The sequence below is a fragment of the Odontesthes bonariensis genome, chromosome 4 (genome assembly GCF_027942865.1).
Source record: "Odontesthes bonariensis isolate fOdoBon6 chromosome 4, fOdoBon6.hap1, whole genome shotgun sequence".
In the NCBI taxonomy this organism is placed as follows: Eukaryota; Metazoa; Chordata; class Actinopteri; order Atheriniformes; family Atherinopsidae; genus Odontesthes; species Odontesthes bonariensis.
Genome location: NC_134509.1, coordinates 33187167 through 33208706, shown reverse-complemented (window position 1 = coordinate 33208706; position 21540 = coordinate 33187167). Strand labels below are relative to the sequence as shown.

At 43.8% G+C, this 21540-nt stretch overlaps 1 protein-coding gene across 2 annotated transcripts; it reads right to left on the bottom strand.

Moving 5' to 3' along the window:
• Nucleotides 1-1242: 1242 nt before the first annotated feature.
• On the bottom strand, nucleotides 1243-20390 carry lpar2b (lysophosphatidic acid receptor 2b). 2 transcript variants are annotated; one of them, XM_075464029.1, is made up of 5 exons: nucleotides 20006-20390; nucleotides 11990-12473; nucleotides 10761-11255; nucleotides 6944-7203; nucleotides 1243-3271 (listed from the first exon to the last, which is right to left on the bottom strand). In XM_075464029.1, exons 2-5 carry the CDS (start codon nucleotides 12243-12245, stop codon nucleotides 3170-3172), a joined length of 1113 nt encoding a protein of 370 aa, XP_075320144.1. In that variant the 5' UTR covers nucleotides 12246-12473; nucleotides 20006-20390; the 3' UTR covers nucleotides 1243-3169. The 2 variants fall into 2 exon arrangements, with proteins under 2 accessions (XP_075320144.1, XP_075320145.1); XM_075464030.1 differs by lacking the exon at nucleotides 20006-20390 and adding an exon at nucleotides 13400-13911.
• Between the last annotated feature and the right edge of the window lie 1150 nt (nucleotides 20391-21540).

The window sequence follows — 21540 nt, the reverse complement described above, 5'->3', positions numbered from 1 at the left end:
AGAGTAAGTACCTTTATGTGTAAGACGGTGTGAAAATGCTTTGAAAAACTTTATTTTCTTTACCTGCAATTGACATCTTTTAGTCAAGTTTTCATCTTTAGAGGGCATACAGGAGCCGTTTGTATTAATCGTGCCAATGAGTGGTGACTTCTGATGATTCTTAGCCACCTGAAGCTTGAAAATTGTTCTTCACTTGTGATTCGCTTTGGATAAAGAATAAAACAAACTGCAAAGTGACTAAATGTAACGTCGTTAAAGCAAATCTTTGTAGCACCAGTGAGAGGCTTATGTGGAATCTTTCCCTTTTTCATACACCTTCATGTTAAAGCAACAGAGACATCTCTGATCCAAATGTGAGAGGAAATCTATAGTCAACTGTGAGATGTATCCAACAGATTTTTTTCTTTTTTGATTCTTTTGACATTTTCCAAAAGTGCTTTTCAGAAAAAAAAAAAAAAAAAAAAAGAATAAAGTTTTAAATATTCCAGTAACTTTCACATCCCGACAGGTTCAAACTGGGTTTTAACTGAACAGATTTTTCTTCCTCCAGCAGGTCAACTAACTATGGGTGGCTCCTCCTCGAAAAGGATCTTCTCTCGGAAAAAGAAGTCGTCGTCGCCTCTGAACGAAGCCTTGGGTCAACTGAAGAGGGTGCTGCCCAAGAAGAAGAGCAAGAGAAAGAGCATCCTGCAGAAACTGAAGCCGGATAACCCGAAGAAGGACAAGCACTCCCAAAAGAGATTCTCACTGACGACAGACAAGAAAGCCTCGACGCCGCTGAAGAGACTCTCTCTGGGCAACATAAGGAAGGAGTCTCTTCTAAATGCTCCAGCAGGAAGGAAGGAAAAGGACAGAGGGGGACTGGGCCGAGTCGGGGAGCAGATAAGAAAGAAGTTCGCCCAAGAGAACAAAAAAGACACTGCTGCTCAACCCGAGGCGGTTCCCCCTCCCGTGGACCTGAAGGAGGGGAATAAAACGTCTAAAAAGAAGCTGAAAGAAATCTTAAGAACCGGTTGCCAAACAGAATCCAAAGCAAACTGACACCAACCTTAACTGAGGCAGGAGGGCGAAGGAGAGTCTGGAAGACACATGGACTCAAAGCCTTTAATGTCATTATTGTGAATCACAACCAGTGTCCTGCTTGATAACAACAAGATGTCAGCTAGACTTGATATTGACATAAATGAACTGCTCTGTATTTAAGTTCCATCACTTCTGTTACTTACACATCCTCTTTGCTCAAAAAAAAAAAAAAAAAAAAAAAAAAAGTATAGAATTAAAAACTAAAACAAGATTTATGCTCGATCGCCATTCGTGTTGGATTGTTTCTGTTACGTCTGACTGAATGCACTTAAGGCTCAATTTGATATCTACAATGTCATAAATAAAATACTATATATAGAGAGAAATGTAAAAAATATATTACAGAAGAATGTGGTGCATAACTCCGGCGGAGACAATTTAAATTGTGAAACAAATAACAGCAGCACATGTGAGCAAAAACAACAAAACAAAAACAAAGCAGACCCAGGAGGAAAACAGCTTATAAAATGCTGTGATTGTAAAAACAATTTAAAGAGAAATAAAATAAATATATGGCATTATGTCACAAGCCTTTTATATTCAAAAGCAAAATCCAGAAACATCCGCTCATCGATTTCTTAATCCTCCATTTTTAAACTTAAAAAAAAATTCCCATTCAGCTTAAGAGGAAGATTCTGATCGCCAGCAAACCCTTTTATAAAAAAATAAAAATAAAAACATCGACTGAAATTGCCTCGCTGTCAGCAACTTTGAAAGGAGTTCTTACTCTCACGGCGATATTTCTGCTCCTTTATTGAAGCTTTACTGCAATTTATTTTGCCGATTAAAGAGCAGCATGTAAGGGATCACGTGTTTATCACTTAAACCTGTTGGTGCAGTAATCCATTGTGCTTATAAAGACAAAAGGTCTGATGAGATGTAACTGAAAAATTAAGAACCGACAAGCAGATTCAAGAGGGTCAAAAGCACTGACGGGACGAGTACACAGTGATCACAAAAATAACATCACTGCCAAGACTAACAAATGGTACGCACCTTAAAAGGCTTCAAGTAAAAAAAGCAGCTGCTTTAAACTTAATCTTTTTAAATCTATTTGGTGGTCTTCAAGGGACAAATCTGTCCGTCAGGTTTTCCTTGAGTGAGTTATAGAGCTGCTTACACAAAGGTTACAGTTAAAAAGGCTACAACTGATCAACGAGGCATTATTAGACTTTTTAAGAAACCATCAAAATATCAATAAGTTACAACTTGTAATTATTCACTGAATTTAATTAAAAAAAAAAAAAAGGGGGGTGGGGGTTTGGTGTCACATTTCCTGCTGTTTGACGTGCACTCCACTGTCAGTTCACCTTCAGCCAAAGCAAACGCAGCCAGATACCACCGCACCGCAGTCAGTCCTCCTGTGAGGCTGTCACTGAGGTTCGGTTTCCGTGGAAACCGTTTTTTTTTTTTGGTTTTTTCATGGCTGGGGTTGAGTAAGATATTTTTCATTCTGCAGTGTGTAAACCTTTGCGTTATACATCATCACTTGTCTAGTACCCAGAGATTTGTGTCTCTACATAACCAGGAGACCTCTAATTGCATAGTTGGATCATTACAGTCGAAAAACAGTTTCGGTAAAAACTGACTAACAAAAGGGAGATGGATTGCAACTCTGGGCTCGTGTCATTGCATCAACTGGAACATCTTGCATCTGCTTTATTTCAAGCCAGGCTTACCCGACAATCTGGCCGCAGATGGAGCATCTACACACATAAAACGCATTTTCAGTCATTTCTTCTGCACACCGTCAACTTGTTCCAGGTGTTCTTCTGCCACATCCTCCTTGGGGGGAAAAACCAGTGAGTCATCGAGACCAGCTGGGGCTGGACGGTCTCCTTACGCCTCCTGAAGCCTGATTATGAAGCAACATCTGCCATCATGATGGCCTGCTAATATAAGATGTTGTTTGTTTTTCCCCTTATAGATTTACCAACAGTGTAACCCCTGCCCACCAACAGAGGAGGTAAAAACTCTTTTGGAGTCCTTTCAGTCTGCCGGCTGGCAGAAGACACCTCGAGGGTTGTTCTTGTAATTGTTTGGTGTGAATGCGTGTCTTGAGCACGCCGAAAATGTTCCGTTTGCCTTAATTCCACTTTTCTGAAGAGGCAATGGTGTCCTCCTTGCCTGCATGTATGAGAGGTGTCCCGTTGCTCCCTTCTATCCTCCGGATTGTGCGCATAGACTTCTACAGACAGTGGTGGAGAGACAGATGAGAGAATGAGCAGAGTCAAAATGAGGTAAAGGACCAGGGGAGAGGAAGAGAAAAGTAAAGTGAGGATTAGGAAACCAAAAGAGAGACAGAAAAACAATAACGAGCGGGTTAGTCACATTCAAACCAGCAAAAAGAGCTACGTTTGCTGAGAGGAGAAGATATGAAACAAATGTTTATCCCACAGATATCATTTCCACAAAGTTTGCCATGTTTCTTACTGCAAAAGTCACCGGTTATCACAAAGAAGCAGTCGCAGTGGAAAGCAGACAAAGCAGGCAGGCAGAGAAGACCCAACAAATCACACGTGGTCAGATTGTGCATTTATTCTCATTATTGTAACAATGTCTGTACAAAAATAAACCCAAAATGATATGAAAATATTCCTGAACTGTCAGATATATACCAAAAGTATGCCTATAATAGGAAAATAAGAGTTAGCACAATGAATTATTTGTAATCTAAAGGACAAATAGCTGGAATACAGATACACCCTTTAAATAGCTTCTTTTAAAAGAATTTTCTTAATAAGTATTCATAGTTAATGACTTGCTGTTACCAATAAAAGCAAAAACTTTCTTTGAATTACATGCCCCACTGCATATCTCACTATCACAACACAGTGAGGACAAAGGCTCTCAGTCCCGCCTTCCTGCCCCGCTCCAGCTTCCCTTTTGATCTTAATGTCAAAAAACAAAAAAAAAAAACATGGAAAACAATGTTTCTGTGAATCACTGCTCTCCCTCAAATATGCAAGGGCACACATACGAGACACTCGTGACTGCACTTCCTGTGTGTGCGCGCAAGTGCATGCTTCCAACATGCACACATGCCAGAGTAACGAGTCAGAGGAAATGTTGCAAAAAAGCATGAGCTGCGCTAACCAACAGCGTGCATCTGGACTAGCTTAAGACTTTACAACACAAGCACACAATCTAAGACGCGCCCAGTAACCAAGCTGCACTGAAGATGCAGAAATACTGTGGTCACAATAAACTAAGTAACAACTCAGGGGGCAACCGTGGGATTCCAGGCACTGAGGCCATTAAGGGCTTGTTTTATGAGATCTGAGGACTCTGATCAAGGTCACTCCTTGATGTTTTGCAAAACTTTGCCTCACGGAAAGTTTGACTTCTGGCTGGATTGGCTTACATATGCATCGAATTATATTTTGCATGAACACTGGGACATGTGTTGCGCACAGAAAAAGATTATTTGCACAAACATGAGCTATATTTGGCAGAGAAAATAATTAGCAAATAGGGCTGTCATGAGAAACAATGATTTCCACACGGCCGATGCCAAAACTTCTGAAAAACACGACAGCATTTGTAAAGCCAAAGTATACAGGGGATGCTGCAGACACACATTAACACGCGGCAGGTGCAGCTGCAGCAACAGGTGAGCTACGACACATGGAGGGGGAAAAAAACCCAAAAAAAACCACACAAACACAAAACACCCAGCTGTCAGAGAACTTTAGTGTCGGAACTGATCGGATTAAGACAAAACTTAAAGTTACAAACTTTTGCTTCGGCATGAAAATGAGGCCCTCGTCGGCCAGAGAGGTCACAGAGGAGAAATGTTAGCCGAGTTTGGGGTATTGTCAACTACAGCAAATACTTCCAGCAGGAAATATACGGTCGTTCTCTTAAAGTCGTCGCGATTGTGCCATAAAAAAATGCTAAAAATGACAAGGTTCAAGTCTTTGTTTGCGCTCACAAATGTCCCGTTTTAGTGCCTGAAGTGAAGCAAATATCAAATGTCAAACACATGGCGGGGAAATGAAAAACACGGCACTGAACCACAAATAAAAATTAAAAAAAAGTGCACCGAGTTCCTGGTCCCCGGTTCACTCAGAGCGCACAGATCGACTTCCTCTCTTAAGATTTTATGTGCAGTGAGCGGAGCATGAAACGGTAAATAAGCGTTTGTTTGGAGTAATGGTGATGTAAGCCACGAACCTGCCGGTGTTCCAACAACACCGAGGGAAGTTTAACTTAAAAAAAAATAATCTTAAATTATTTTCATGAGCTGCAAATGCTTCCTGTTGTTCATTCAAACCAAATGCCAAAGTGTTACATAGTTGCAGGACTGTCTCTTTGGCCATGAATCCAAATTTTAAAGCACTTTCTGAGGCTACTTAACCACGCGCCTCCTTATTCCCCTTTTCATCCTCCTCGTTTCTCTCATCAATGCAGCAGCAACAAACACTGGATGCACCACAAACACAGATGTAGCAGTTAAGGCACATACAGTACACATAAAATACGGATAGTTCACATTCAGACATGTAGCGTTAAAGCAAGTTACACAGTTTTCACCATAAATATAAACTCTGGCTTCAAGCTCCCAGGGAGAGGAATCCGCTTTTCTTTTGGACATCAATGAGCAGAGGTCATCGAACCCATCAACTTGGGTGTTGGGTTTTATTTGCATGACGAGATGACTTCTATTCGTTGACCTCCAAAACAAGAGTGGCGCCTGATCCTGCGAAATGTTTGGGCAGGGATGGGGCACACATTTGTTCTTGCCACATGGCTGCATACACAAATGTCACCTTTTTCACATGAAAGTTTCATGTGACACAGTGAGTGTGTCCGAGGAAAAGAAAGAGGGGAAAGCACAAAGAAAAATCGCCAACCAACAGATGCAGGGGTAACACAAGTGCGGGCTGTAGTGCATCTGTGTTGAATGAGATGGCTTTCTGTACCTCTTGTATGAACTGAACGTGTTCTCTCATTCACATGCAGAATGTGGCTTTTTGTAAGAAAAGGGGAAAAAAAAAAAAAAAAGAGAAAAAAAATTAAAAAATACATTGCTTGCGTAAACCTCAACTGAAAAGTTGGCAAAATTCCCTGTGACATGTCGAAATTTCCAGAAGTGCTGTCATAGAAACCGACCGATCAAGTCAAATGAACGAGTCTCTTGCACAAGTCAACACAGTGACAAGAGAGTTGGATGCCCAAGATATGACAGCGCCTTAGGGCTCGTCCACACAAACACGGGCATTTTGACAACAAACAAAGAAGATAAATCTACAGCGCAAGGTGAAAGTGGAACGCACCTGAATCATTATCCTCCACACCATCTTGGCTGTAATACATGACCTCCACTCACTTCAGGTCGCCAACCCCCCCCCCCCCCACCCCCCCACCCCACTCTGTTACTCTGCAGCAGCAGCGACTTTCAGCTCATGGTTGCCTCACAACTAGAGATCCGAACGATTGTCTGGCGAAGTAAGCGGTTGGTTCTACATTTGGGTTGTGTGACACTGAACTCCGCAGCTCTTTCCGATGCCTCCGCTCTGTGATACGCTCAAGGCTACCCCCCCCTTGAGGTTGCATGATGTGGACAATGTGCATAAAACTTAAAAAAAAAAAAAAATGCATTTGTTAAAACACCCGTGTTTGTGTGTACAGTACTTTAATTCCTTATGTACACTAAAACTACAAAAGGACAGAATGTGCCCAGCTAAGCTGTCAGATGGATGTCGAATAGCTCTCGAGAATAAACAGTAAACAGATGATCATCATCTGTCTAAACTCGGTGTGATTTCAGGGGTTTGAAGCTATAGACTCGTCTTTAGTGCGAGTGGTTGTTTTGTTTGTGATTGCCGTCATCGGCTCCGTTGCTCTCAGAAAGTACCTCGTGCTCCATGGTGCTAAAGTGGACTTCAGAGATGCCTCTGTGGTCCGAGTCCCGACTGCACAGGCAGGTCAGGATGTCCTTGAAGGTGCTCCTCATGTCCTTGTCCCTGAAGCAGTAGATGATGGGGTTGACGAAGGAGTTGCACTCGGCCAGCACCAGGAAGTATTTCTCAACGCGCAGCACCTGACATCTGTCGCAGCCGAGGCCGTCGAGCAGCAGCACGACCAGGCCGGGCGTCCAGCAGACCACGAAGCAGCCTGCCGACAGAGAAGAGAGCCGAGCTCACGTCACAGGAAGATCTGAAATGATGCTGCACTCAAACAAGAAAAGGAACAGATCAAATAGAAGTGAACCAGAAGGGGAAAAATACTTATTTAAAAAAAAAAAAAAAAAAAAGGTTTGTAAAGAATGTGAAGAAGTAGGTGGTTGTTTGAGTGGAGAGGGAATGAACTGTGAAATCCCTCGTCGACACACACAGACACACAGTCGGTATGATCAGCTTTCATTATCATAATATTTGATAGGGCAGCTCAGGAATGTACACACACTTGCTAAGCTAAGCACTCATATATGCAAAAAAACAATCTGTAGACGGAAATGGTAAAAATGATGTGGAAGTACAACGTGTCACGCATTCCTGAATTTAAAAAGGAAAACATCGTCCATGACAGCAGCCTGAAGAGATGCCAGAACATGCTCACTCCGGGGAGAGAGAAAAAAAAAAAAAAGTAGAATAGCAAAGTTTCCCTTACGCTCAAGTTTCAAACCACACACACACACACACACACACACACACACACACACGTGTATGAGTGTGTCATACGTGCACAGATGAGGCAGTTTTCTGCAGCTCCCTGTCAGGGCATGCTCGGTGTTTTCCTTTTCCTGCCTCGCAGGCCAAACGGCATGATACTGGCTGCTGAGCGACAGGACAAAGGCATGTAGCATTTTTGCATTTTTGAGGAATTTAATCCAAGATTCATAGAGCGTGAGCAAAGGCAAGGGAGGATTTCATAGAAACCAAGTGAGGCTAGTTAAGAAGAGAACAAAGGGGAGGTCATGTTTATTGTGGGAGGTAAAAGTTGGGTCTGACGAGTACAGGCGAGCTGTGACAGGAGCCTGCATGCCAGCCTGTGACCGCATTTGTGCGGGTTCCAGCGGCTCTACAGGTTTCTCAAATTCTATGAAATCTATTGGACTGGCACCCAGGTATGGAAGAAGTTAGTCATATCAGGTGACCAACTGACATACCGATTTGGGATCTTTATTGTTCCACGGCAAAGCATTCAGCCTAATTTTTGCTCAAAAACACGACCCACCCGTGAGCCCCTCCTCTCGTGTTCGGTCGGAGGGATTGTGGGTGGTACATTGCAGAGTTTATTCACTCACATTTCTGACACCTATAGCAACTTCTTTTCTAAAGACGGCACCTACTGATGGATCTAGTGATGTTTTTGAACAAGCCGTAGCTACTCTCCAATTACAGCGACACTGTCAGCTCTGAACGTTTCCCATTTTACATGGAAATGTGGTTAAAAGTACAACACAGTATAGCCGTCGTTTCAACTTTTACCACATGACTTAGGGCAAAATTATGACAATGTTCCTTTAGGGGAAATAAATCCCAATGATACCGACTTTACGATCCACAACAAGTTGGTCAATTTCTCTGAAAACACTTTTTTTCTCCTTTACAAAATGAAAGACTGTTGTACACTGCAGTTTCCTTTAGGAACGTGTCTGTCAGGGTTGTTTTCCAAAGACTGCAATCAATACAGCAAGCATACGGATATAGGATGGATCAACTCATTGGCTTTATTTGACAAAACCACGAGTTTACCAGGCAAACTTAGTGTAAAGCATGTTTTTTTAGAAACAGTAGTAAATGCTGAGTGTTTGCAGCAGGGAGTTCTGCAGGAATGTCCTGGGTTGAGATAAGAGGATCAGGAAGGAGCAGCCGCAGTGTCAGAGAGCAAGCTGACCAGTTCGACTCCAGGCCAGCCCGGACTTCCACTGCATGGCATTCCCCACTCTGTCCATGAAAGGCAAACTGTACGGCAACTGCATCTGAGAGGGATTCTGAAGCATGAGCACACAGCATAGCATGACTGCTCAGCGTTCCTTTACTTGCACTTTAATCGCACCCCAACCACACGCGTGTGCGCTCCACAGTGAGTTGGGAATAAAACCACCAGAGATGGACTAAGCACTAACACAATATGTGTTGTGTGCTGTTTTCTCTTCTCTTTTTGCTGAAAAACTGCAGCTGCATCAGTTTGTTGATATATTTAACTGTTCCTCATTTGAAAGAGCTCTCTGACTTTGATGTTGACGTTTGCTGCCTAATAAGGCTCCTCAGCTGCTGCCAGTGTTTCGTGGCCTTCTCTGTAATAACTTAACATTATAGAGTATAACCATCATAAATTCTAAAGAGCAGGGGGCAGCATTTTTTGGCAACACCCGTTAGAATCCATTTGTCATGATGATTTCTGTGTGCCCGAGCACGAAACAATTTGACCGCAAGTATGCCATGTTGCCACTGTGACCGTTTCATTGCAATGCTTTGATTCTTTTTCTTCTTCAGCCACTTGGTTTTAGATTTGCATCTGCGTTTGGGATTGTTTTCTTGTTACATCACTCAAGTCGAGCCAAGTTTTAGCTGTTAGACGGATGAGCTCAGTGACTGCAAAGTGTCCAGGTCCCGTGGCTGCAAAGTAAGCCCAAATCATCAGCCCGCTTCCACCGTGCTCAACAGCTGGAATGAGGAGTTTGTGCTGATATGCTGAGTTTGGTTTTCACCAAACGTGGTGCCGTTTCCCCTTTGGTCGTGTTTGTCCAAAGGACATTGTTCCACGTGTCCTGTTTTTTTTTTTTGAGAGGAGAAGCTTTCTCCTGCAATTCCCTACAAACAAGACATATCTGTTCGGTCTTTTTCTAATTGCACAGCTGTCAGAAACTTTAACAGTTAACATGCAAACGGCTGCAGCTTACTCTCTTAATTCCTATGAGAGCAGTGAGGGTGCACATTTTATTTTATTTATTTTTTAAACAGACTGCTTCTGCTTTTGGCTTCATTTCTGTGATACAAATAATAATGCTGCATACGGTAACATATCATGTGGGGTTGTTCATCCGAGGGTGCATTCAAATTTTGTTCAGACCCGGTATGACCCAGAGGATTTTGTATCATGCCTTGATATGTAAAAGTTTAGAATTGAAAGCAGGTGTTGTGGCTTATGGCTGTTAAACATTTAAGTGAGCTAATTAGTCTTTCTCACTGCATGACTAAGGGAAACAAAACCGGCAAGACGGGAAGTCATGTTCCATCGTCTCTTTTTTCATAAAAGCGGGTCATCTCACAATAAATCCTCTCTGCTTTGAAAGCCATCATACAGGTTAGACATGAGTAGAGAGTCATGATTTAAGAATTCATTGCATCAAAAATACGTACCATTATGCTGTAATACATATTTAGATCACTTAAAGCTAATTTGTTTCACAGTCTCATCAGTTTTAAGTGGCAGAACACCCCAATCAGCTGTAATTCCTGCTCACAGATCAGAATAGAGGAGAAATGTCCACATCAGGAAAGGTCTCCCATGCCAAAAAGCATCTCACAGGAGCATAAAACTGAAATATCAACAAGTGATACTGACTGCCTATTTGTATTCCGAGGTGAAACACGAGGGTAAAAGAGATAAGATCATTTGCAAACATACCTTTGATCCATGTGATCTGATATTCATAATGCAGGTTTAATTAAGTTTAAGTGTAAAGCCTTTGATTCGTGTGTGTACTGTGTGTGTTTCCTCACCCAGGATCATGGAGACAGTCTTCATCAGGCTCAGCACGGTCTCCTTGTGTCTAATCTGGGTTGTGTGCTGCGACATCTGCTTGCTTTTGTGTCTCACATAGAGAAAGATCCGAGTGTAGACAGCCACCATTATGGAGAAGGTCAGCAAGTTGAGAATAGCCCAGAACACCAGGTAGTTGCGGCTGTATAGCGGCGCCATGGTGGAGCAGTTCAACAGGTCACACAGACAGTGCCAGCCCATGGTGGGAACCAGGCCCATAACAATGGACACCAGCCAGATGAACAGTATGATGACGAAAACCCGGCGGGTGCTCATATTGCTGTGCAGCTGCATGTTGAAGATGGTCTGGTGTCGCTCCACGGCCACCGCTAAAAGGTTTAAGACTGAGGCTGTGAGGCTGGTGTCGATTAGCCCCTGCCGCACAAACCACTGGTACATAGACAGCTTAATAGTCCAGGGACCAGTATGAAACATCAAGTGGAGGTAGGAGACACCTGGAAAGAGGGCAGCAAGGATTTAAAAAAAACAAAAACAAAAAAAAAACAATTTGACATAATGTTTGCTAAAGATGTAGTTTGGGTTGGACGCTGAATAAATTCCTGGTCAGACTCTGAGTAAACTGGACTTTGTATTCTCGGTTTCTGTTTGTAAAGTTGCTGAATTCACTACAAGGCACAACTTTTAACTCCAGAGGAAACAGCGGTGCAGACCCAGAAGTGAAACTCTCAGCACAGGTGGAGCACATGCCTGCTACAGCTCTGATGACCCAAAATACACTTCAGCTTCCGCACACACACCATTTACATTACGCTGCATTTACGCCCATCAGCTCTCACAAGACCCCTCAAAGACGGAGACATTCAAGCTACTGCTCTCATTTCTAACTCAGAAAGAGTCAAGGGTTTCGGTTTTAAAAGCACCTGTCTGTGCTGCACTTCACCCCCACGGTTTGATAAGATGATCTTTATTACAGAGACGGTCTGTGACGCAGTTTCACAAAGCCACACATTTTTATCTGTTAGACAAAGAGCTGTGTTCAAACTGTGTTGAAACTCTTTAAATACCACTTGGCTTTCAATTCATGGCTGTCTCAAAATACATGATGAGGTTTGAAACTATGATGGAAGTCAAAAGGGACATTTCCCACATTTTTTCTGACTACGTGTTTACACGATCTTCTCATGATTCCAACAGTAACAAAGAGACAGATACAGTGAAGTAATGTTACCTGAGAATAGGTCCGACAAAGCCAGATTACCCAGTAAGTAGTAGATGGGAAAATGAAAGCGTCTGTTTTTTAAAATGGCCCCAATGACCAAAAGGTTGGAAAAAATAACAAAGAAGCAAACGGCTATGCCCAAAGAGACGATCACGTAGTCACGATTGCTCCAGTGGTCGCTGATGTTCTTGCCACTATGCTCATAGAAGAATTTGACGGAGCGGTTGTAGTAGCATCCCTCTTGGTCAGGACTGACTGTATCCATGCTGAAACGGCAGGTGGGTGAGGGACCAGAGAGGAGCCGAAGAGGAAGGACTGGAGGGAACCCTGTCACACAAGGAGCGAAGGAAGAGTTGTAGGGCGGAATTCAGACTCGCCCTCTATGATGGGCGGGGGATCGGCATGCCATCAGGTGGACAGATGAGGACCGGAGGGATCCAGTTTGACGTCGAAGGCCTTTACTGACGATAGCCGATAGATTCACGTTTTCAGCCTGCGGAGAAAACGGTAATTAGTTTAAGAAAACAAACACAGACTTTATGTACGACTTAAATACAAAGTTCAAGATGATAGTGCCAATCAAAAACGTTGCCAACCAATGATATGCTATTCAGTGCTGATGCAAGGAATCATTAACAGCGATAGCAACGAACTGAGCAGAAGCATCATAAAGCGATCAAATCCTCCAAGTCCTTTCCATGTGCATAATGTGAGGAGAACTCCAACTATTGAGCCTAAAGAGTTTAACAAGACCGCTTGTCATTGAGGCTAATTGAAAAAGAAAAACTTGCAGCGGAGCATAAAGATCAGACTTTGGAGTAACAGATACAGGTCATGCGGTCTGATTTATACAGGTTTACTCCATTTCAATGCGATAGTTGTGTCCGAGTTGGAAGCGCAGCGGATGAAGTTCTGCACCCATCATGCCTCATTCCTGCTGTACAAGCCTGTGGGGGGAGTGGTATGATCTGGGGTTGCTCCAGTTGGTCAGGTCAATGTTCAGCAACACTATGTGCCCAAAGAAAAAGGTCAGGTTTTTCCATCAATACCCCCCACCTTTATTTCTAATGAGACTGATGACAATGCCAGGATTCAAGGGGCTTAAATTGTGAAAAAGGTTCAGAGAGCATGGAGCATGAGTTTGACACATGGATTGGCCACCACAGATTCAAGGCCTCAACTACACTGAGACCCTTTGGATATACTGCATCAGGCAGTGCTCCCAATCTCCCCTCATAAAAAATACAAAAAAAACAAACAAATAGGCTACAGTGTAAATACAGAGAACTTTTTTCTATAACTTTTTCTCTCAAGAAGGCAGAAACATTTTACTGGGGAGTCAATAACAGGCTGACAAGTCCCAGCAGGAACTTAGTGGATGTGTCATTGTAATCAAAACCAGTTCAGAACAGAACTCACCCTTCACGACAAGACACACGTTCAAAGCGAGGCCAACGGCAACCGACTCGAACCCTCCATTTACGGTAAACTCGCCGCGGTGTGCATTTGGTCTCCCCCACCGTATAGACACCAATTTAACACTTCATCACCGTCGTTTCCAAGTTCAACTCGCTCAACAATGGAAACACCGGAGCAGCTCTCTGCAGCAGAGACACACCTCACAATTACACAATCTTGCTATGTAACCCAATCTCAATCCAAACACGCACGATGCAGCACACACAGGGAGGAACATCAGTGACCCTTTCTCCTGCCAAAAGTGTGGGGAGGGAAAGAAAAAAAAAAAAAAAAAAGAAAGAAAAATGTGGGAAGAGTAAAAAAAAAAATCCAAAGAAATGAAATGATGGATGAGACAAATGTGAGAAAAAATGTTTGATTACGGCATCCGCCTAAAACACGAGTGGAGAAAAAGCAACAGTGAGGAAAAGTGAGAGGACTTTAAGGTTAAAACCACAGCATTATGTGGCCAAACATTATCACATACACTATATTGCCAAAAGTATTCACTCACCCATCCAAATGATTAAATTCAGGAGTTCCAGTCACTTCCATGGCCTCGGGTGTATAAATTCTAGCCACGGAGTGGCCGGCCAGGTAAAATGACAGAGCGGGGTCAGCTGATACTGAGGTGCATAGTGTGCCGAGGTCGCCAACTGTCTGCAGAGTCAATCGCTACAGACCTCCAAACTTCATGTGGCCTTCAGATTAGCTCAAGAACTTAAGAGAGAGCTTCATGGAATGGGTTTCCATGGCAGCTGCATCCAAGCCAAACTATACCAAGTGCGATGCAAAGCACACAGCCACTGGACTCTAGAACAGTGGAGACACGTTATCTGGAGTGAGGAATCAGGCTTCTCCATCTGGGAATCTGATGGACGAGTCTGGGTTTGGCGGTTGCCAGGGGAACGGTACTTGTCTGTAGCCTGATTAACATAGACTTTGAAATCTCTTCGAGATTCTGGTCTGACCAAGACCATAACGAATACGATTCGAAATGGCCTGGTCAACCCGCCTCCCTCGGGTTGCTACTGGTTGTGGCCAGAAAAGGCTGTGCCTAAGCTTAAGCCAATCACACCACTCTTTCCTCTGACGTATGATTTAGCTACCAGCGGGGCTAACTGGTAGATTAAACTCTTACCAAAGCCAGTAGGGAGCAAGGCGAAAACGTCTTTCCTGTCAAGAAATGATTCAAGGGCTGTTCTTTGCTCGATTTTTAACGAGAATCTCCCGTCGAACACTTTCATTACAGCATCTACAGCAGTGTCAAGAGCTTGACGCTGCTCCATGTTGATATTGAATGAAGCGCTTCCGTGTACAATCCATGGGTTGAGTGGCAGTTCAACCACGTCACTACCTTGAACACGCCTCTACCCTGGGCCGTTGGCGCTGCTCAAAGTTGATTGCTTCCCGACAAAGTGGGTGGAGTTCCCATTTTTTCGGGAACTCGAATCCACCTGAATGAGCAGTTTGCCTGAGTAAGTGTAGCAGAGCCGAAGGTGTTGCGTCACTGCGAGGGCGGAGCCTGGGTAACTTGTCTGACTGCATTGTGCCGAGTGTAAAGTTTGGAGGAGGGGGGATTATGGTGTGGGGTTGTTTTTCGAATTGAAACGCTAGCCCCTTTCACACTGCGACCCGCTATCTTAGCGGGTCCAAATTGCACCTTCAACCCGCGTCGAGCAATGTGAACGCTTGGCGTGTCAGGGTGACCCGTGTCGCCTGAAGCCGAGTTCAGGGGGAGTTGCCTATCGCAGAGCGTCACACGAAACATATAAAATGCTGGGCGTGTACAATGACGTAGTCACAAGCCATGCGTCGGAGGTAGGGTGAAATACACCTGTCTGCATCAAATTTTTCAAACAAACGATGGCGGGACACCTTGAGAACTCATTTTTGCAATGCAGTTCATGGAGATGTTACTTTACGGTGCGTCTTGCTGCGTGGGAAACCGCGCTCTCCCATCTTTCTCGCCAGCCCTTCCAGCAGAGGTCCATCTTTCACCGTCCCCGAAATGTGGCGGAAAATAACGTCCTCTGCTCGGAGGCTGAGGAGCTCGCGGACCTCCTTGTCTCCCCAGTTGGCCATATTAAAAAATGTCTCGAACTTGATGTAGGCTAAAACAGAGTAAAACTTGTCCTCACCTGTCGCTGTTGTTCTGAATCAGCTGTCCATTCTGTCTTTTAAACTCCTAACGTCACGCCCACGTCCGACCCGCGTCGATTGCGTTCACATCAAACTCGGCTCGGCAAAAAGACTAGGGTCAGACGCGGGTCGAAAGGCAAGTCGAGTTGACGCGGCAGCCCGGGTCGGCAGTGTGAACGCAACAGCGGACACGCTAAATTCGCGAATTAAACGCGGGTTATTCGGCAGTGTGAAAGGGGCTGCTGAAAAAGCACAACGCATCTATGAAACACATTACCTGCTCAGTGTCCTCTCCCCCCGCAGCCTTTCAGCGGCAGGCAGCAGCAAATACATCATCGGACGAGGCCCAGATGATGATCAAGTTTAACGTTGCCGACCATATTGCAAAAGTTCCCTTCACTGAGTTTAAGTCCGAAATAATTCTTCAGAAGAAAAATGGCTTGAACATAAACCCGACGAACAGCAATGATGTCGCGTGCGCGCAATTTATAGGAGTCATCACAGATACATTGGAAAAAAAGACGTCTGTGCTAATTGAACAGTGAGTACATGGCATTCCTGATCGTTCAGGAATGCGTCAGTGTTCGGCCGTATCTTGAGGAGAGGAAGACCGGAGAATATACTGATACATATATTTAACCCAACTACAGGAGTTGGCCATCCGAGGAGCATGTGACTGCAATGGAGGATAGTCCATAAGACATTGAGCCATGAGATGTTCAGTTTGAAGCCCTTAAAACACTTGCAATTTTAATTTAGATTTTCTTTTTATTTATCTTGAGATGTTTCAAGTTCAAATTTCGGGCCAGTGAAGCACTTTAAGCACCAACACTTTTTCAGTAAGTTTCAGTTAGTAGTTAGTAAGTTAAGTTCAGTACGTTTGTAGAATTGTGCTTCAAATAAAGAACTTTATTTTGACCAGATTGCTAGTTAATAGACATATATGGACAGCGATTTTAAAATAAATAAATAAATAAAGTGAACCTGTAAAACTGCGGTGTTAAATGGAATGCGTTTGAACATTTGGGTGCACCTAACGTTTGTGCTGGTGCACCTAAGAAAAAAAGTTAGGTGCACCAGTGCAACCAATGTAAAAAGTTAGTCTAGAGCCCTGATGAGCCAGTTTGGTGTGGAAGAACCTGACTGGAAGCAAGCGGCAGCGGGGTTTTTTGGTTTTTTTTTTTTTTTTTTCAGTGAAGGAAGTGCTGGTTTAGGTTTTGACGAAGAAGACTATGAACTCAATAAATCAGCTGCAAACAAACCGGAGGACACTTTTAAAGGTAAAATAAGGAGAAGAGCTGGCATCTCGACTCTTTTGCAGACGGGATCATTGCACTCTTTATCTTGATGTGCATCGTCAGGGTAAATCCTCCATTTACACCAAAAAAAAAATAAATAAATAAAAAAAAAACTATTTTAGAACATCCTGAACTTTGCTAAAGTTGTTTGGACTGAAGCGCTTCACAGATCCCAGATTGTTGTGGGAAAATACATTTTAAATTCCTCCCGAAAGAAAGCTGTTTGAAGGCCAAATAGAAGAACTTCTGACAACACACATTTCCTCCGACCTTTCGTGATCCGCTCCGAGGTGTCTGCAGAACAGACAATCAGGGCGGCTGCACAGAAGCAGCGTGCATCTGCAACGTCTGCAATAACGGTCGCAATGCAACGCAGCTCGAGTTCGCAGAGCACGACAACCTCGGAGCAAAACAAAGTCAGATGCTGCACACGTAAGAAGAAAACAACCCGAGTGAGCTTCAGGTACGGGAAGAAACACCTTTGCGCTCACTCTGGTCGAGCAAAAGACAGAGTTCGGTGGACTGGCAGAGAGTTAGTTAAAACTTTAAAGAGGAGGACCACAGAAGAATGTACCACAAGGAGGAAGACGTGCGGACAGCAAAAAAATGAAGAAGCTGGACCATCTTTACTATTTTTAAAACTTTAACTCCACCACAGGGAAGCTCTGTCGCCACGACCCTACCTGGCATGAGCTGTGCGTGCAGGAGAAAACACAACTTTTGGAACTGAAGGTCCGCCATACGAAGCTCCCTCCACTGTGGGAACACGCAGGCCAGAAGCTCTCTTCATGGGGACATACAGCACGTTGGGAATGGGCCAGCTTCACTGCCGACTTCAGCACGGTAAAAGGTGCAGGAGCACCGGAGGGAACTCCTTTTTTGATTCCTAATAATTAGTGGTGGGTAATGAAAACCGAAAGTGAGCTGGTTGGGGACCAAACCAGAGCTTAGAGGAAAGTGAAGATTGGAGTGCAGCTGGTTTTTTGGGGTTTTTTTGCACCGACAGCTTCTATGAAATTTAGATGCACATCAATACGGCCGAATTTCCGACAAAGCTGCCCCCATTGACATATTTTCACACTTCTTTTTGGTCAAACACCTCAACAGCAGGGAGATGTTCAGCCACACCTAATCTCCACCTTTCCAAAACATAATCTTAGTGAGCTCAGCATGCGGGGGGGCCTGCATAAAAGATACGACCTCAAAGCAAGTGGGCTCAACAAGGTGTGGAAGCAAAATAGTGACTCCCCATATAAACCCAAAATTAAGCAAAGAGCAACGTCAGCTTCACATTCTCTTAAAAACATCTGCCTCAAACTCACAGGTGAACCCACTGCATTCAATCCACAAACACACGTCAGTGTCAAGAAGAAGTCCCCCCCCCCCTTAGACTTTCTGTGTGGCCCTGAACCTTTTGTATCTGTGTCTGAGCTGCAAGCATTTACTCCAAGATGTTCCCTGTGGCCCTTCCACCACGTCTGTGTGTCTCCAAACGACCGCATTTGCATGACTGTGTGTTCTCATGCGCCATGTGTCTCTCTTTGTGTGTGAATGGACTGGGGTTGGATCAGTAAACACTGGTTAGAATGCAACCCGGTCATTACCAGAGGAGCCACACCCAGGTCTCCTCTCCCTCCTCCCTCTCAGAAAGAAGAGCCCGAGCAGGCAAACTTCAGCCAGCCCTAAGGGAGAGAACAAGCTTCCACACAGACTATAACCCATGCTTCAGTGTAGAAAAAGACAACTGATCAATGCTCATCTGCACAGGAGCAACCTAATGATGACTTTTATCCATTTAAACACACAAACTCTGCATTTACAGACCATGTCCTCTATCATACTGTGGGCTATCTACCACAGAAGGGTTTCCTTTTTCTTAAGGAATAAACAACATTATGTCCCAAAACTCAAACTTTGGTGCCGTAGAAGTCAAACTGAAATTAAATTTAAACTGAATAGGCTACAGGGGACGTGAAGTAGAGATCATTTCTAACCAATTAGAAAAAAATAAAGCAACGGTGAATGAGTACCTGGAGTAAACAGTTCAGTAGTGCAGTGAGTTTACTTCTGTTTTTGGCTTGCAAAGATAACTGGATTTCAGTAAATGAATAACACTAACAATAATCCTAAATCACTGACAGGAAAGCTTTCTGGGCGTGTTTGGCGCTAGGAGACGAGATAGGATTGCAACCACCGTGTCTACCCATCATTTTAAAAAAAAACAATCTCCAAGTCCTGCTTCTCAAAACTAAAGACTGGTGTTGCTCTGTTGGTTGGACAAAACAAGCGTTTTAAAGACATTCCCACACACTGCACACCTCAGAGTCAGAGTAAATGATGACTGAAGGATGCTCTTTCTGGGCCAGACTCAGGCTGTTTGACTCTTAAAATGAGTGCTCCTCAGATTTCAGACATTGGTTTCAGCTTCTTAGAATAACAGACAAACTCACATCACTTAGCCACCAGCTTAACCGAGAACAAAGAGCCCAACACTTCTGCAGCTCTAAATACAACAGGAAATATCAAACGCCTTTTACTGGGTTTCAGTTCAACTCCACATCTCGCGCATTTACAGCCGAGTTGAGTCAACACTGCAATAATGTGTCAACAAGACCTGAGCGTTAAACCCTCACTGGTTATCTTTAATGCGGGAGCGGTTTGCCTAATTACATCACAATGCAGGTAACGTCTCAAAATGGCCCACATCTGCACTCAAAGTATGTTGAAGTATCTTTTTTTTTTTTTTGACAAAATGCAAAATGTGTAGCAGAGGCATCCAGCGGGAGGGAGATACAGAAACCAAAGGTCTTATCTCGCTCGGAGAGATAACAGCGCTTTTGCAAAGAGTAGGGCAAAGTTGTCTGGCAGGGGCAGATTCTCTAAAGGGGCACGGACAGAGCAGACGGTGCAAACGATGTTCAGATTGCATTGAACTCCAGGCTCCTTCCTCCAACATGAGAGACGGTGCGGATGCCTCAGCACGCTGATGGGAGCGACGACCCCCGGGCAGAAGGGCAGCAAAAAGAAAGAAAAAAAAGCCCCCTCTTCATCCACACATATTTCAAGCTTTCAAATACCACAAAGGATTAAACATATGTGTACAGGATAGGAATTCATATGAACTCACCTTTCTGTGCGTATGAAGTTGTTTGTCAAGTATATCCAGATAAGATCTCGTCGAGGTGGGAAACAATATAGTTCGCACCTGGGATCACCTTGTTGGTGGACTGAGAAAAAAAAAAAAAAAAAAAAAGGAGCGCAAATACAGACAAGTTGTGTCGAAACTTCCTTCCAAGCCTTTTTCTTCAAGTTCCCAAAAAGTGAAACGCGGAGGATATAAGCTCTGTCTCCTGTGTTGGCACTTTGTGCTCGCTTCCGGTAATCTGAGCGGTTGTTACCTGTGCGGAGAGATCCGCGCGGGAGGAGCTGAATATGGGTGCGGCACGGTCCCGCGCGGCTGCCGCTGCTGCTGCTGTAGCTGTTGTAGCTGCTCCACTCTCTGGCCGGCTCGGTTTCACAAAGGAGCAGGTTGGAGTTCTTTGGTATGCTCCCTCCACCAACCTGAGCACTCGGTGTCCGCCCCCAGCGGCCCGCTATTGGCTGTTGAGGAGACAAACTAGCCAATGAGAGTGGCGTTGAAGAGTGACGGACATGACTGAGAGACGGGACTTTATGATTAAAGTAGGGAGCGAATTATTAATGAGTTTGAGCAAAGTCAGGCCGAGGTTAGGGCTGTGTTTCCCCAGCATATGGTGCTGAAGCTGAAGGAATGGTAGCTAAAATGCATCACCCCATTGTCCCTGCTCTGACTCTAAACCAGGGACCTCTGATGAATGTCATGCCCGGGTCTCTTTCGCCTTATTCCTTATAGTCAGTAAAGTGCATTTACTTAAAACTACCATTAGTCTGTTTTCACAGCTGTCTACTGCAGGTTTCCTTTCTCAATATCAAGATGTCCTTTTTCTAGAAGGGGAAAATGACTTCCACCGTCATCCATCTGGCGTTGTTCCTCTTCTTTACACTTGCTTTTGAATTGATTTTGTTGTTTTGTCATTTTTACTGTACCATTTCTGTCATTTATCATATGCTGGACTGCAGGGACAACAGTGTTAGCAGAAATACCCAAATCTCCCTATGCGTTACCAATGCGGCCTGCCCAAAAGAAGCACCTGGGATGACCTTACAGCACGATCACCCCTTGTAGGAGCCAAGGAGGTCGGGTTCATTTAGGATCATGAAACCACCAAAGATAAAGGCTTTAACTGTCCAGTCTGTCGCTGCCAAAACTGGATTTAGGGAGAGTTCCTTTGTCACATTTAAAACAAAAATGATTAAGGAGAACCTGTCTTGGACTATTTCAAGTATAGGTTTGGGATCTCAAAAACTATACAGAGTGTGCATAAATGCATTTATTTGGTGAGGGTCACTGTTATTGTCATATAGCATAGAAGTAGAAATACCCAACCCCTATCTTTAATATTTTTTTCATCTGACCTATATATCTATAGATATATATCTACATATCTATAGATATATATCTACATATCTATAGATAAATATCTACATATCTATAGATAAATATCTATATATCTATAGATATATATCTATATATCTATAGATATATATCTACATATATCATATGACCTATATCTGACCCATTTG